Source organism: Quercus suber, unplaced genomic scaffold, assembly GCF_002906115.3.
Source record: "Quercus suber isolate HL8 unplaced genomic scaffold, Cork oak 2.0 scaffold_696, whole genome shotgun sequence".
Classification (NCBI taxonomy): domain Eukaryota; kingdom Viridiplantae; phylum Streptophyta; class Magnoliopsida; order Fagales; family Fagaceae; genus Quercus; species Quercus suber.
In genome coordinates this window covers 8003-25705 of record NW_027070137.1, presented here as the reverse complement: position 1 = coordinate 25705, position 17703 = coordinate 8003, and the positions used below count along the sequence as shown (strand labels likewise).

General features: G+C 31.6%; 2 protein-coding genes across 2 annotated transcripts; both read left to right on the top strand.

The window, feature by feature from the left end:
- Positions 1 to 3834: 3834 nt before the first annotated feature.
- On the top strand, positions 3835 to 4968 carry LOC111986441 (borneol dehydrogenase, mitochondrial). Its single transcript, XM_024018069.2, has 2 exons — positions 3835 to 3933; positions 4168 to 4968. Exons 1-2 carry the CDS (start codon positions 3842 to 3844, stop codon positions 4940 to 4942), a joined length of 867 nt encoding a protein of 288 aa, XP_023873837.1. The 5' UTR covers positions 3835 to 3841; the 3' UTR covers positions 4943 to 4968.
- Positions 4969 to 5204: 236 nt separating this feature from the next.
- On the top strand, positions 5205 to 11716 carry LOC111995391 (heat shock 70 kDa protein 4-like; the record flags this gene model as incomplete). The annotated part of the gene is made up of 3 exons (XM_065766258.1): positions 5205 to 5226; positions 10909 to 10998; positions 11052 to 11716. Coding segments are annotated over exons 1-3 (777 nt in total), but the record flags the coding sequence as incomplete, so codon positions are not given.
- Between the last annotated feature and the right edge of the window lie 5987 nt (positions 11717 to 17703).

The window sequence follows — 17703 nt, the reverse complement described above, 5'->3', positions numbered from 1 at the left end:
CACTGTCTCACCGGTTAGCCATCAGACCAGGGTAAGTTAAGGCTCTGATACCAACTGATGTCACGGAAGCCTGAAGAAAAGCACACACAATACTCTCTTGATGGAACAGAAACTAAACTGTTAGTTCCTGGTAGTGAACCTCGAATCCACGAAGGGTTTCCCTGAATCCACAAAGAGATAAAACTGGAATACACCAGAAGAATAATTGACAAAACATCTGTGTTTATTGGTAACAGTCTATTTTGCCTCTGACGACTACAAAACATATAAATACTGAGAAAAAACGTTTAAAACCCTAATTCGCACTAATTAAGAGATTAGGTGACAAAATTACCAAATTTTACTAAAAATGGCAAAATTGAGTTAAATACAAAATCATAAACTACTAACATTAAGGGTCGTCCCAAAACAGACGGGACCTTATTCTGACTTTTAAACTAAAAGTTATTAAGTAAAAACAAATATTACTATAAATAGTAAAAACACTATTTTCGGGGCCTTAATGAAGGAATTTGCTTAAATTTTGGCGACATTCATAATAATGAATCTGGATCAAAAAGCCGTTTCCCTTCAACCTGCCAAATTTCATGCAATTCCGACACCGTTACCCCTGATGGCCCCTACTAGCACCCCCCCTTTGATCTTACGTTGTGACTTCCTGCGCCCCTGCTACTCCAGGAAGGCATGTGCTATCTGTTCTACATCAGTAGGAACAATAGTTGCACAACAGCTTTTCTTTTTAGCTTTCTCACTAGCTCTCTAGAGGGAATTCAGGGTCTAGAGAATGGAAGAAGTCTTCTCTATTTATAGGGGAAGGGATGGCTTAACTTTAAAGCTAAGTTATTAGCTTTCTTCTAAAGCTAAGGAAGGAGGTAACCTATTTAAATGAGTTGGAACGGATTTGGTGCTGATCCCCATTTGAATTTTGAAAGGAAGTTGAAGATGAAGCTGCACCTGCTTCGTATTTTGACTCTAACTTTCTGCTCAAAATTCCAATTGATTCAAGATTGGTGCTTTTTGAAAGGAAATTCAATTATCTAAAACTTTTTCAGAAATAGAGAAAACCAAATTTCAACGTTTTCCAAGCCAAAAATGCGTTTCAAATTGCTGTTGAAAATAATAATATTTTTTTAGAATTTTTGAATTTTTTTCACAGGATGTATCTGTTTCTCTATCCAATTTATTTTTCAAAAATCTTTCTTCTGAAGCAAAGGGAAAGGATAAGTCTATTAGATAGGCTTGAAGAGATTTGATGTTGATCCCCATTTGAAATTTTGAGAGAAAATTGAAGATAATGCTGAATTTGTGTTATCTTCTGCACCTGTTTCGTATTTTGGCCATAACTTGCTGTTCAAAATTCCAATTGATTTGGGATTGATCTTTTTGGAAGGAAATTCAATTCTCTATAACTTTTATAGAAATAGAGAAATCCAAATTTCAAAGTTTTCCAGGCCAAAAATGTGATTCAAGTTGCTACTGAAGATAATGATGTTTTTTGAGCATTTTTCTGTTTTTTTGAATTTTTCATGGATCATATCTCCAAAAAATTTTCAAAAGAGTAGATAAGATGCCATAAAGAAAAACATTTATTATTATTTCTTTAAAAAAAATGAAATAAAATGAAATCCAATAAAAAATCACACTTAATTAATTTTAAATTAATTCTTGTGAGAACCAATCAAAATTAAGTGTTTAAAATAGGACGTGATTAGGCCCATTGTGTAGGCGAGCCATGATCATTGAAAATTGTTTGCATGATAACTTTTGATCAGATGGCTTGATCAAAACCCATGACATACCATTTTGATCGTTAGAATATCAAGATTTATTTTGTATCACAAATCTAAAGATCTACCGGTTGGTTAAATGCAAGTTGTAAAATTAGGTGTCTACACAACCAAAAATTAAAACCAAATCAAACACACAACAATTTTTTTCTCAATCTTTTCCATCCCTTTGACAGTTTTGTTTGAATTGAAAGGCTTAAGAATGTTCTTTAAGCCAAACGGTGAAATTACATATGTGACTTACGGAAGCTTAAAGGAGTGAATATCAAGTAGGCAAAGTGCCAACTTCTATACCACAAGTAGATAATTTAAATTTTAGTCAAATCATAGATAGGTAAATTGAAATTTTCCCTAAACTTAAAAAGTTTAATTTGTATTTTAGCCAAATCAATTGAAACAAAGATCCAAGTAAAATACCATTTGGCCCATCCATTCCCTTGGTTCCATAATCTTCCAAATCCTAACATCAAAAATCTATAACAAATAACCAAACCCAACGCGCCTCAACTCCCATATATATATATATATATATATATATCTCTAGTAATTTTCTTTATTTCTCTCTCCTAAGGTTTCTGCTATGTCCTCTAAGAGATTTCGACATATGTTGTAGCATCTATTTCCGCAACCTTAAAATCTCTCTTCCCATCGCTCTGTCACTGCTGCTAAGCTTTTGTCACTTTCCTAAGAATATTCCCAGGTTTTATGGTGGTCCCTTCTCATTCTCTCCACTATGGTGAGTATTTGTCAAAAGTGTGGTGACAGAGGCTTCTCTGTGGCATTGATCTACTATGACAAATGTTCGGTTTACGCTCAACATCGGTATGATTTATTTGCAATGTGTCTGTGTATGTTGGTTTGCATTTTTGGCCATGTGTATGCGTTCAAGAGTACGCCTAGATACAATTGTTCAAAAAAATAAAATAAAAGAGTATGGCAGCATACTATCATATTTCCACATTTTCAAACTCACATTTTCACATTTTAAACAACATTACACAATTTTTCACTCACACATATTTCAAAAAACTAAAAACAACAATTCTCAAACTACTTTACCAAACACCCCTTTACTGTCTGCTTGGTATAGCTTATTTTTCAGTTTTGAAAAAGGGGTTGTTTGAAAAAGTTGTACCTAAAAAAAGAAAACTCTATTGAAAAATCCATAAAAAAATATAAATAAAAAATCCCAACTCAGCAATACAAGGGGAAAAAAAATCCTTTCTTTATATCTCTAAGATATAAAAGGATTCCTCTTCCACGTGAATCAGTCTATGCTAGTCAATACAAAAAAGAAATATATCTCATATATATAGTCTAGCATCTTTTTATGATCTATATTATCTTATTTTATTTTTAAAATTGATAATTGTGGCTAGTTTTTTTTTTTTTTTTTCTTTTGAGAAATAGTTATTGTTTATTTGATGTTTACATTTGAGTAATTATATATATATATATATATATATATTATCTTATTATATGCTTTTTTAAAATATTATATTATATAATTACATTAGATCAAGTAGCATGTAATATCATTCAATTTAATGAGACGTATGGTTTTGTTTAACTGCACACCAATAGAAAGCTATAAAAAATAAAAAATTTAGAAGCATCTGTCTACCATGGGGATTCTAACAACCATCTGACAGTCCACTATAACTTCACGTGTCCAAACCGAGATAAATTTAGTATGTCTAGTGTCACAACAATTTTTATTATTTTAGCCACAATTTATCTATATAGCCAGTTGTAAGTAGTGAAAATGAAATAATGAGTCTATCTAAATCTATGATTCCACTATTTACAGATCATCATGTGATAAAATTGTGATAAAATTGTAGAATTAGTTATAATACCAGACTCACTCGATAAATTTAGTAGTTGGTACTTATTTTTTTTTATTTTTTATTTTGTTAATGGAAATTTACTAGCTAGTACTTAGTACAGCATGTGGCCCACTTTAACTATTCTACCCAACTTGCTGTGGGTCCAGGGTAGATACTAAATTGTGCTTGATTATGACATCTCAGCTATATTAAAAGAGATGGTGAATGTATTTGGGTTTCATTTTCATTTTTCCAACACATATTCTAACTCCTTCGACAATGGGAAGTTTCTCATTACTCTCGGCTGCAGCAAGAAGGTATGAAATTTTTTTTAGCTTTCTTGCCTTTTATGTTTAATTTGTTAAAGAACAATACTCTATGGAAAAAAAAAAAAATCCTCTCTCTCCCGGTAAATACTTTTTCTTTTTGTTTTGCTGGACACTGCATCCATTAACCATGGACTGTAGCAAATATTTTGTGCAACTATACCATCTAAAATATGCTGAATAATAAAAGTGAGAGATAATATCTTGTAAAAATTAATGTGACAGGCTTGAAGGAAAAGTGGCGTTAATCACTGGTGGGTCTAGCGGCATTGGTGAGTCCACTGCAAGACTCTTCTCTAAACATGGAGCAAAAGTTGTAATTGCTGACATCCAAGATGAATTGGGTCACTCTGTATGCAAAGAACTAAATCCTCGATCTACATCCTTTGTCCATTGTGATGTTACTAAAGAAACAGATGTAGAAAATGCAGTTAACCATGCTGTTTCCAAGTATGGTAAATTAGACATTATGTACAACAATGCTGGTATAGTTGGGGTAGCCAAACCCAACATCCTTGACAACACCAAGGCTGAATTTGAACAAGTGGTTAGTGTCAACCTTGTAGGTGCTTTCCTTGGCACCAAACATGCAGCCCGTGTGATGATTCCAGCTAAAAAGGGTAGTATAATCAATACCGCTAGTATATGTTCAACCATAGGAGGAGTTGCAACTCATGGCTACACAAGCTCAAAACATGGTGTGGTTGGATTAATGAGAAATACAGCAGTGGAGCTTGGACAGTTTGGAATTCGTGTGAATTGCGTGTCACCTTATGTGGTTGCTACACCTTTGGCAAAGGATTTCTTGAAGCTAGATGATGATGGAGTTCATCGTGTTTATTCCAACCTCAAGGGTGAAATTCTCCAGCCAGAGGATATAGCTGAGGCTGCTCTCTATCTCGGAAGTGATGAGTCAAAATATGTGAGTGGACATAATATTGTCATAGATGGAGGCTTCACCATTGTAAATCCAGGCCTTTGTATGTTTGCACAGTCTTAATAAATAAAAGGAAAATTATTAGTTTACATTAAGCTATTAATGTAAGATTTATATTGTACACTAAACAAATGTGTACAATACTTACATTTTTATGCAAATGTGTACAATATTGTACACCTTTTGCAAATATGTACAATGTTGTACACTTTTATTTAGTGTACAATATAAATTTTATGTTGATAGTACAATGTAAACTAATAATTGTTCAAAATAAAATAGAGAGTCTAAATAATTTTACAGGCTCTTTTCTTTTTTTATTGCAATGGGGTCCAAGTGGAATGAATGTGAGTCGTACTTTGTAAAATTTTTGTTGTATTGTTGGTGTGTGTAGCATGACTGTAAATAAATTATAAAAATGGACAAATTTTATCAAGGGACTGTTAAAACAACTAGTAGCCATTAAGAATGGTGTTGGTGCCTTTTTTGGCTTTTGGGTCAAGGTTTCTATAGATAGGGGTGGAGAGTTGGGCCTAGTTCTCTTTCCAAGATGCACCTGGGAACCAATCTGGACACACACACACACCCACAAAGAAAAAAAAATAAAAAAAGAAGAAAAAACAAATATATATATATATATATATATATATATATAGCAAAATAATGATTAGTTCAAAATGAAACTACAGTACATAATAACATAAAATAACAAAAGTTTCAATAGACATAATTAAGAGCAATAGTTTTCTCAACAGGATGTTAACTAAAAATATCTCAACCCCTACTGACACAACCTTATCATCAAATAAGACTATAAAGTTGTATGGTTTGGAGTATGAGAGCAGTCATCTTTAGTGTTTTCTAAGGGAGGGAAAAAGTCCCTAGTGATGCATGTTAACTCTCCTACCGTATATACTCTACTTTCTTTTTCTTTTTTTCTCTTCAAATTGCCTCATATGTTTTCCTTGGTTTATGTGTTACCCATCTAGTCCATTCATGGGTATTGTTCCATCTTTTTATACCTAAACTTTGATACCTTTTTTTACCATTTTGCCCGCATCCTTATCCATTCTTTTTTCTACTGCATGCATTCTTCCATTCAACACATTGCCCACTACCCTGACCATGTATAATTGGGTGTTGCCCCACTACACACTGCCTACATTCAGTCTTATATACTCCCATTAAGGAGCCTTTAGCCTATCCCTTATGACAAATAACCTCCCCATTTTGGGTAAAGGTCAATCTACCATGTAGCCACCTCACATCTCTTTCCCTAAAATGTTAAAAACCTCCATTAATTCTCTTTTTTCCCACCCTCTAGCATGCATTAGATGATTCTCACCTACTCTTTTCCCATTTTGGTAAAGATGCTTTCCCAGCAAATATATGCCCAAAAGTGGTCTCAGCGAGATGTCAAATCTAGGTCCTTTCCCTCTCTATTAAACCACACCCTTTGCATTTCATCAGCCATGGGCCCTACTCCCCTTACTTGGCAGGGATGCAGAAGGGCAAAGTCAAGACCTTACCTTACTCACCTGCCTTGCTACTCTTGTATTTTCTCTAATTTTAATTCTCCTTCACACATTATTTGCCATTGCCACTTTTATTTTCTTTCATCATGTCTATTACTGGAGGTGATAGCAAGTTATTCTCATCCTTTTGGCTTTATGGGCCAAATACTCTTTACTGGGTCAAAAACGCCTTGGACCCAGTTCACCCTAATCAAACAAAGTCATTTTGCAGAATATATGCGTTGAAACTTTTTAGCTCTATCCCTTTTTTTTCTATCTATAGAAGTGCCCAAAAAAGTATAGGCTTCTCTCCATTTTTCTATTCATTTTATTCAAAAGGCTTGGAACTAGTGGAATTTGATAGGTGTGACACTTGGCCCATATGTGTCCATGTGTCTTAATTTAATTGCCCATAAGGTGTGAGTGCAATTACTAATTTGCCTTCCCTTAATACACAATTACTAAAATGTCATTATGTACATTGGGCTTAAATCCTCTACTCCTTAAAGCCCGAATTCATTGGGTCTTGGGCTTTACTTCTTGACTCAAAATGTGTGAAATTTTAGGTCCCAACATTTGCCCTCTAAACATGTGGGTTGTTTGACAAAAAACACATGCAAATATTTTCTTCTCTCTTTTGTGGGGGATTTTGAATAGTGATCCCCATATTTTCTCTTCCTTTCTTTTCTCTTCTTCTTTCATTAAATAATGACCATTTATCCTCAGCCTTTTAACGTCTATAACGGCCATTAAAAGCGCATAATTGGACGGTAATAACAGCTCTGTGCTCATTTATCATTTGGGCATTAAATGTTGTATGGAACTAATGCGTTTACACTCGTTCATACTTTTACTCATCATTAACATGGACGGTTTGCAATATGGACGAGCGTTTTATCGCTATCCATTAGTTATGGTTGAGCTAGAGGCTTAAATGCTCATTTAATTGCCATTTAACTTTCTCATTCAATGTTCAGTAACAGCTATGTAATGATCAACTTGAGGTAGTTGTAATAGCTTTGAGCTGGTGGCTGGAAAGGTTGTATGTTCGTTACACTTGCACCATTTAAGTGAGGAATTTATATCAGAGCATTAATGTGTGTATCGATCGTCAATGTTACTAACAACTTGTTTTACTGACGATCTGCAATCTTACAGACCACCAAATTCACTGAAGGTCTGCTGATGAAATGTTACTCTTCAATTGCCCCCTTATTCCTTTGTCATCCTTTGTTTGGATGAGCATAGGAATATGAAAGGTTTTTGGCAGTTCAATCTCCCCTTTGTGTCCTGAGATTCTCATCCCATCACATTTAATGCGAGGTGTCTTTCTCGTTAGGTGATTGACACGTGCCTTCTTTTCATCTTGAGCTTCCCATGCGCCTTGATTTTTGTTTTCCTTTTTAGAAAAACTGCTCATCGGTTTTTAACCATGCAAGTTTAGTCATATGACTTACTCTCGCTTTGAGAATTTGATTGTCATTATGATTGTGTTTGTCGATTTTTAACCATGCGAAGTTAATCATATGACTTACTTTCGCTTTGAGAATTTGATCGCCATTATGATTGTACTCGTTGGTTTTTAACCATGTGAATTTAATCATATGACTTACTCTCGCTTTGAGAATTTGATCGTCATTATGATTGTACTTGTCGGTTTTTAACCATGTGAATTTAATCATATGACTTACTCTCACTTTGAGAATTTGATCAACATTACGATTGTACTCGTTGGTTTTTAACCATGTGAATTTAATCATATGACTTACTCTTGCTTTGAGAATTTGATTGTTATTATGATTGTACTTATCGAAATTGAACCTTATATGACTGATGAAGTAGAAAACTGCAGCTCGTCAGTATGCTCCTCGTCACTGGTATAGACTACCACCAGTACTTGTTTCAAAGAAACAATGTAAGAGGGTACCTAGGGTCCCGGGGGAGCCTCCAATGCTTAAGTCAGTCTATCTCGTTGAAAAACAGAGTAATGCAAGAGATAATCTTAGTATAATGTGTAAGTGTATGCATAGCTCCCTGGTTACTTCTTGTTGTTTGCCTTATACAGCATGTCTATGAATAAATGCTTGGGGCATTTATTGTGCCAAACGTTGGAGGCTTTAAATAGCCTATTGAATGCCATTATATCCTTGTTTAAAGTCTTGTAACGGTTTTACAATGGTTAGCTTAGCTGTTTGAGGCTGTCTGCTGAAGTCTGTAACATTCAAACCTTGTTAAGGAAAGGATTTAAGATCGAATCATTAATGTGTGTAATAGTCATCAGTATTACTAACAACCTGTTTTACTGACGGTCTGCAATCTTACAGTTGACCAAATTCACTGAAGGTCTACTGATCAAATGTTACTCTCCAGTAACGATTTTACTCTTATCGAGATTTTTATCGTGTACTTGGTTTTACTTGTTGGACTTTCAATGACGGGCTTTCTTTTCAATTTTTTTTTTTTTTTTTTGGGGTGATGATGATATATCATCTTATAAGACTAATGTTGTAAAATCTATTATATACGTAGAATTACTCAACAAGAAAAGTGACATAAATAGTGAAATGAGTGATAATAATGAAAAAGAAAAGAAATTAGTAAAATGGGTGGAAATTATGAGACAACATAAAAGCTACTTTAAAAAAAATAGTGAAGTAGGTGAAAAAGTTAGTACTTTCATATGTGAGGGAAGTTTTTATTTTTTATTTTATGTTGGTATCAATGTTTGTTTCTTTGGAGTGGGAGTCATTTATTTTCTATTTTTCACCATGTTAGGGAGGCAAACTACTTAAGAACAGAAGAAATTGAATGAATTTTTTTGGCTCCGTCCCTGGTCTCCTTCGAATATATTAATTTATTTTTTGTAGTTAGAAATAATATCAAACTATGTTAGCTTAGATTAATTAAAATTCACCATCTTTTTTGATAAGTAACCAAATAGTACAAATTTTTTTGATTAAATTAGGTTTGACCTTTTTTTATAAATTATGTAATCAAATTTTATTTATTAGTACTTATTGAATTAATATGTATCATATATAAATAAAATTTTCCCTGGAGTATAGAGATAACTTGTACCCTAATACTAAACAAATTCTAATTAAATGAGGTTTAATAATTTCTAATTAAATTAGGAAAGATCCTTTTCACAAATTCTCTAATTTAACTTGTTATTTATTAATAGTATTATTAATTGAATGTCTCATATATAAATTTTTTTATCAAACTTTTCCCATGCATTAATTGCTCAGATTATTGAAAATTTAAAGGAAAAATGTAGGGGTGTCAATTCGTGTTCGCGGGTCGGGTTCGTGTCGTGTCGAGTCATAAGTACTCTACTATATGGGTTGACCCGAACCCGACCTGTTTAGTAAACGTGTCAAGAATCCTCAACCCTAACCCGACCTGTTTATTAAACAGGTTGACCCAACCCTACATGTTTAACCTGTTTAATTAATAAGTCATGTAAAAATTAATACAAATAACCTATTTAATAACTCGTTTGATTAATAGGTCATACATGATCTAAATAATTTATTATTATTTTCTATATATCTAAAATTAAAATACAATTACAACCATAAATATAATAATAAACATATAATTACAACAACAAAATTAAGCAATAATAACAAAATTTAATACCTTTATTATCTAAACGGGTCAAACAGGTCAGACGGGTTCACATGTTGAACACAAACACGACCTATTTATTAAACGGGTCAGCCGTGTCGACCCGAATATGACCCGAACCCATTTAACCTCAACCCATGACTTGTTTATAAACGGGTTAGTCGTGTCGGGTTCGCGGGTCGTGTCAGATTTTGCCACCCCTAGAAAAATGGAACTTATTTTCCAGACGTTTCTAGTTTTTCCTTTTACAAAATTAGTTTGCACTCAAATATTAGCAAAAGATGCAGGGTTATTCGACTTAATCATTGTAATATGTTTGGATGAGCTTATTATTATTTGCCTTTTTATTTTATTTGAAATTAAATTACATAAAAATATATCTATACTTTTTTTTGAATAAAAATATAACTTTACTTTTTCTTCGAATGATAAATATATTACTATACTTTACCTAATTAAATCAGTCAAAAAAAAAAAAACCCAGAAAAAAGAAGAATAAAAAAGAACGAACTTACCCGAATATCACAATGTTTTATAGCATTCATATTCACCATTTTATAGGCGACAATCTCATTCAAATTCTACCACGCATGGTGTTAAAACTTAAAAGCTATCAATTACGGGCAGTTTTGGCTTTATTAATTGTAGTTAATATGAGCTTAATTAAAGTTCTCTATTACAAAGTTCAGGCATATAGTATCGATTTAAATTAAAAATTTTCAAGGTCATCAGCAAGAGCTTAAACTGCCAATTTTTGATGTTTTCTAATTCTACTTAAATATATATACCTATGACATGAAATGAATAATTTATTTCGGCTCCTTATGCTTTATTGTTGTCAAATTTTATTGATTCCTTAAAATGGTATTGTCATATATGTAGATGCCAAGCGATTGATTGGTAGGAGATTCAGCGATCCCTTGGTTCAGAGTGAAATCAATCTTTGGCCATTCAAGGTCATCGAAGGTCCTGGTGATAAGCCTATGATCATTGTCGATTATAAGCCCATGATGTTGTTGTTACAGGTGGTTCTTCCAGAATTCCCAAGGTGCAGGAGTTGTTGCAGGAATTCTTCAATGGGAAGGAACTTTGTAAGAGCATTAATCCAGATGAGGCTGTGGCTTATGGAGCTGCTGTTCAAGCTGCAATCTTGACCGGAATGGGTAATAAGAAACTTCAAGACATAGTGCTCGTAGATGTCATTCCTCTGTCCCTCGGAATAGAGGTTCGTGGATCAGATATGTCTATTGTGATTCCGAGGAATACCGCCATTCCCACCAAGAAGAAGGAGATATATACCACCATGAGGGACAACCAAACTTCTATGTTTTTCTCTGTTTACGCGGGTGAGGGAGATAGAACTTGTGACAACAACTTATTGGGACAATTTGAGCTTTCTGGCATTCCATTAGCACCTAGGGGGGTTACTAAGGCAAAAGTTTGTTTTGACATTGACATTAATGGTATCTTGAATGTTTCTGCCAAGGAGATGACCACTGGCCTGATGAGTAAAGTCTCTTTCACTAATTATAAGGGAAGACTGTCCAGTGAAGAGAATGGCAGGATGGTCCAGGATGCAGAGATATGGAAGGCTGAAGATGATGAACACAGGAAGAAGGTTGAGGCTTGGGCAAACTTTGCCGGGCATGTAGTTGATGGAATTGTGGCAGTGGCGGGCCTATATTTCATGGTGGCTGGAAAAAAAAATTTATGTAATAATTTAATATTTTATCCCTTAATTTAATTTTAAAAAAATTTGTTATGCATATTTTCATAAAAACAATGAATTTAAGGACTTTTATAAAATTTGTATAATTTACTTAGTAATCTTATTGATTTGCATGCGATATTACAATTTTTTTTTTTTTTTTTGAGAACCTGATATTACAATTTCTTAACATTTTTTAATTTCCTTAAAAGACTGTTTTATTTTTCTTAGGTGGGGTGACTTCATATCTTTTTAGATGGCAAAATCTTTAAAAAAAAAAAAATCTAATTTTGATAAATAGCATGACACTGTAAATTATTAAAAATTATTTATAAATAACATGATATATATAAATTATTAAAAATTATTGGGACTATGGGGCCATTGCCTCCCTTAGTACCAATATGGCTCCATCCCTTACAAAACTATTATATATAACATTTATTAACTTGGTACAGGCTTTCCTCAACAAAAAATAAATAAATAAATAAAAACTTGGTACAAGCAATTTTTTGAATTTTAGGAAAAACCTCCCAACTTCTAAGTTAGAATAAAAAGTGATTACTGGTAAGTAAATGAAAACTTCGGCAAAGCAGGAATTATTCTTACATGAAAGATATTTTATTCTATATAGACAAAACTCTCCATCATTATTTGTGGATCCGGTTCCTCTATTTCAAAGTGAAATGGAGTGGGTCTATTTAAAAGGTAGGATTTAAATGAAATATTTCAAATATTTAAAGGGTAGGGTCTATTTTTTGGTTCCTTTGATACCCGTGGATTTTTTGTGATTATTATGGTTAGATTTTGACGGAATGATGTAGATTAAATGACTTTTGTATTTGATCTTAGAGATTTCATGGTTAATTGAGTTCAAAATAATACTGTAGAGTGTAGGCTATAAAATAGGGACTTATACCACATATTTTATAGAATTTAATCTCTAAGTTAAATAGGCTAACATTGTGGTTAAAGAAACAAAAGCATCCATTATCACAATTTAGAAAGAAGAAATGCACAGTAAAAAAATCACAGCTTCGGCAACAAGGCAAACGACACAGGATTCTAACCTTTTATACATTTTAACATTGCGCCATCCCATTGATAGCTAAAGATGCAAAGACACCTCCTCTTCACATCTCTTGCCAATTTGCAAGTCGAATGTGACCAATCAATGCAATTTGCAGATGAATTACAAATAGGCTCCAGTGGTGGCTCCCAATCTCAACTTCAGCTGAAATTTCAGAACTAAAGTTTCTTGGACTAGTTAAATCAAATGGCAACAAATGGTTGAGCCGCAGATTTCCTTTGTCATTAACTTGGATTCAAAAGGTTCGTGTATCTGGATCAATACTAGCGACTCGATATGTGCCACTTGGTGCCATGAAACTAACCTGGCCTGAGGTAGTATTGCAGTTGAAACTGAAGTAAATAGGATCACCACAACTTGGTCCAGTGCTCAATGGAGAGGGGATCATGTTTATGCCGCAAGGCTCACAACTTTGTACAGCCGATTCTACACATGTATCAAGTGTCACTAGCCATTAAATACATGAGTTATAATTAGCTCTATTTAACATGAACTTCAAAGTTCAAACTTGTGACTTGTCTAGCTTTGTAGTACTGCTTTGAGCTTCCTGCATGTCAAATCCTTAAATGTATTTTATGTGATATGTCAAATTCATCTGTTGACACCTTGACAACCTATTAGCGGATGGGTGTGAGATTATCATATAAAGACAAGATTATTGTATTCAATTATCGACTCATCTTGACAAAATTTAGGTACAAACATGCTCTTGTCAAATTCATTATAAAGAATATTTTTCAGTTAGTACTACCATCATTATTTCTTTAGTATGTCCACAGAGTGTGGATGTCTTTTAACATTTTGTCATTAGGCAAGGCCCGAAAAACAGGTTTCTCAGGGTCAACTTGTGATCGCAAAAATTGTGGTTTAAAAAGTACTTGAGTTAGTTTATTTCCTCCTCTAATCTTTAAAATAAAGCAATTTTTTCATAAATTTTTAGGAATTACCAAATATCCTTTATTGGCACTCTTTCACTTAAACCCTAACAAAGTCCTATGATTGCTAAAAGGAAAATGTTTGGCTATAACTTCATTCAATATCTTTTTATTAGATGCAGATTTCACAAATCTACCATTGGATTACATTTCTTCTTATATCCTCCATGCTTGCAAAATTTCCTAAAGAGCTATGTTATTAATCAAATGTTTAAATTTTTAGTTTAGGATCAAATGGTAAATAAACTTTGATTGACACAAAATTTTACTTGTATTGAAAATATAAAGAACATGTAATTACAATCCAATTGTTAGATTTTCAAAAAAACAAAGTTTGGCTATAAACTTAATTTTAGTTTAAGTCTACAACTTCACTTAATATCTTTTTTGGATATGGATTTTGACAATGCCACAATTGGATTGTATTTTCTTCTAATATTTTCTATACATGCAATTTAAAAAAAAAAAAAAGATTAAAGATCAATAATTATGTCATCAATTAATTTTTTAAATTGCAAATTTTTTTACTTATGTGTTAAGAGCATAAAAAACATGCAATTCAATGGTTATATTTTCAAAATATGTAATCATGTTAATTTTTTTAATGAAACTTATAACCTTAGGTTACAAATTGTAGCCAAACTTTATTATTTTCAAAATATATTGCCATGTTAATTTTGTTTTTGAGAGGTGTAGACAAACTTTGTCATTTCTAAAATATTCCATTATGTAATGTCTAAATGACAAAGTTTAACCACAAACTTGGTTATAGCCAATGACTACAACTCTATTTAGTATATTTTTATTGGATGTGAATTTTGAAAAATCTATTGTTGGTTAACATTTTTTTATTTTTATATCTTTCATACTTGCAAAATTTCTATAAAATCAAAGATCAATAGTTATGCCATAAATCAAAATTTTAAATTTCGAGTTTTTAGTCTAAAATTATGCATAAAAAAATAAGTTCATGAATTGAATAGTAGATAACATCTAATTGGCACAAAATTTGAAATGCATACGTGTAATCAAGAAAATAAAGAGCATGCAATTCAATTATTAAGATTTTCAAAATATGTAATCATGTTAATTATTTTAGTAAGAGTTGTAGTCATTGGTTTATTGGTACAACCAAGTTTGTAGTTAAACTTTGTCCATGTATAAAATACACCAATTTATACTACATCTATATAAAATATAAAAGTCAAAGCGTAGCATTAAATGTTATTAAGCTCTTATTACACCAATTCATTTGCCGCATAATCATCTTTTTCTTATTTATTTTGTACTCCTAACTTTTTTTTACAATAACATATATATATATATATATATTAATAGATTGATTTTACACATTCATCTTGGGGTGATTTTAAATTTATATATAATTTTGCTTTTATATATTCACATACTTTAATTTAGATGTTCATAACTTTCTTTAAAAAAAATGGTCATAACTAAACAATGAAATTAATAAAGAATCAAGATAAAAAAAACATTATCTAAACTATATAAAATAATGGAAGCCTTGCAATAAATTTTACAAAACGCATTTGTTGCACCATGTCATTATTTTTTTTTTTTTTTTTGCAATTTTCACTTTGTTCAACCTTTAATCTTTTCCAACCATTGTCTTCTTTGTTCAATCTCTGATCTCCTCCAATCATTGCCTTCTTAAATTTTTCATCCAATTATCTTTATGGCTTTTTAAATTTTCTCCATTGTATCTTCTTAAATTCTAATGTTTCACTTTGTTTAAACTTTCATCTACTTCAACATTTCCTCTTCTATCTTAATTTTCATATAAATTTCTTTTTACTTCTTTCGACTTCTCTTCCATATTCCTTCCAAGTTGTCCATGACAAAAAAGTCAATGCTCTTTCTCTCTTTCTTCGATTTGTTTCTTTTGGTGGATTCTTTATTGTTTCAATAATTTTGTTTAACCACTAATGGTTCTTTTTGTTATTCTTGATTTAATTTTTTCAAATCACATTTAGGTGCATAGGCTTTTATGCATATTTAGGTGTTTTGGTATTCCAATTTCTAATCACGGGTCCTTTCTCTTCATCCCATTGGTTTGATTTGATTTAAATTAATAATTACTTGTTTTGTAAGTTAGAATTTGAGTTTTTTTAGTTATCCATTTAGATATTAAACTATGAGACTTTACTATGTGTTGTTTATTTTTTAATCTTTTTGGGTGAACAAATTTATTGTTTTTGTAAATAAAGTACTTTCAGTAGTTGTATTAGAAGTACTCTATAAGGCCACTTATTTAGACAAAAGCAAAGTCTAGTCAAACTAAAATAATTAGATAAGTGATATATTTTAGCTTTTGCAATTGTATTTTCATTATTATTTTTATTATTTTCACAATGATGTATATATAAACTTAATTATGAGATTTTGCTAATAATTTTTTATTTGATAATATTTTTGGGTGGACGATGTAGCTTTTGCCAAGAAAATAATCTTAATAGATTATCAATAACAAATTATTTTCCTAATTGGTCCAGTTAATCATTGTTCGACTACAATTGATATGTCATTTAGTTTGTTTGCAAAGCATCTTCATATGGGTATGTTTTGATTTTTTGTGTGTGTGTGTGTATATATCAAGAAAATTCACACATAAAATAAGTAGATGAAAATTTTAATATAAAAAGAAAGTAATATATATATATATATATTTACAGAGAACACAAAGTTTCATTAATTTTTTTAAAAAAGCAATATGAAATTATTAATAATTTATTTCGGTTAAAAAAATAAATCCTTGCCCTTGGTGTAGACAAGATTATCACCAATTGGTTATGATAGCAATTGGTTATAATGATTATCACCAAAATAGCATTTAGTTTTTTGTATAGACAAGATTTTTTTAACCCCAAACCTCTTGCTTGATGATAAAAATATTTACCAATCGAATTAAATAGAACTAGAGTATTTTTTGGATTTTACTTATTTAGTTAGGGTATTTTAGATATTACATAATAGAATATTCCAGAAATTAAAAGATTCTGTTGGGGTTCAAGTGAGAGAGTTGTAGGGGTAGTTATTGCTTACTTCCAAAACTTAAGGGGGAAATAGCCTGGTTTTAATGTTTAGGGGAGGAATTGTGAACTATCCAAAACATAAAGGGGAAAATGTGATGTAGGAGCACAATCATAAATTATTTAAAAAATTTTATTTTGGATTTTCTTTGGATTATTCCACATTTTAAGTTTTTATTTGTTTAGTTTGAGTTATGATAGGGATTAGTTTAGTATTTGGATTACTAAAGATTAGTATTTAGTTCATTTAAGATCGGTTTCATAGATGCTATCTTTATCTCTTGATTTATTGGAAGCTCTACAAAACCTTGGATGATTGAACTCAGACTATTTTTTTAATTAATAAAATTCATTTTGAACAATTGTTTGTGTTTGGTGGTGATTTCAAACAATTTTGGCACTGTTCTAGTCCTCCATCCAAATGCTTTTTTCCATTTTTATATTGAGGTCATCTTATATATTTCTAATGTCATTTCTACATCTACTTTAGTGAAAATTTTTTTTGCAATTTTCACTTTGTTCAACCTTTAATCTTTTCCAACCATTGTCTTCTTTGTTCAATCTCTGATCTCCTCCAATCATTGCCTTCTTAAATTTTTCATCCAATTATCTTTATGGCTTTTTAAATTTTCTCCATTGTATCTTCTTAAATTCTAATGTTTCACTTTGTTTAAACTTTCATCTACTTCAACATTTCCTCTTCTATCTTAATTTTCATATAAATTTCTTTTTACTTCTTTCGACTTCTCTTCCATATTCCTTCCAAGTTGTCCATGACAAAAAAGTCAATGCTCTTTCTCTCTTTCTTCGATTTGTTTCTTTTGGTGGATTCTTTATTGTTTCAATAATTTTGTTTAACCACTAATGGTTCTTTTTGTTATTCTTGATTTAATT

Bases quoted from the DNA above. Each gene is read 5' to 3' on its own strand.
- LOC111986441 (XM_024018069.2), top strand. From the start codon at position 3,842: ATGTATTTGGGTTTCATTTTCATTTTTCCAACACATATTCTAACTCCT. The intron at 3,934-4,167 runs GTATGAAATTTT...TTAATGTGACAG, and splicing joins CTCTCGGCTGCAGCAAGAAG to GCTTGAAGGAAAAGTGGCGT.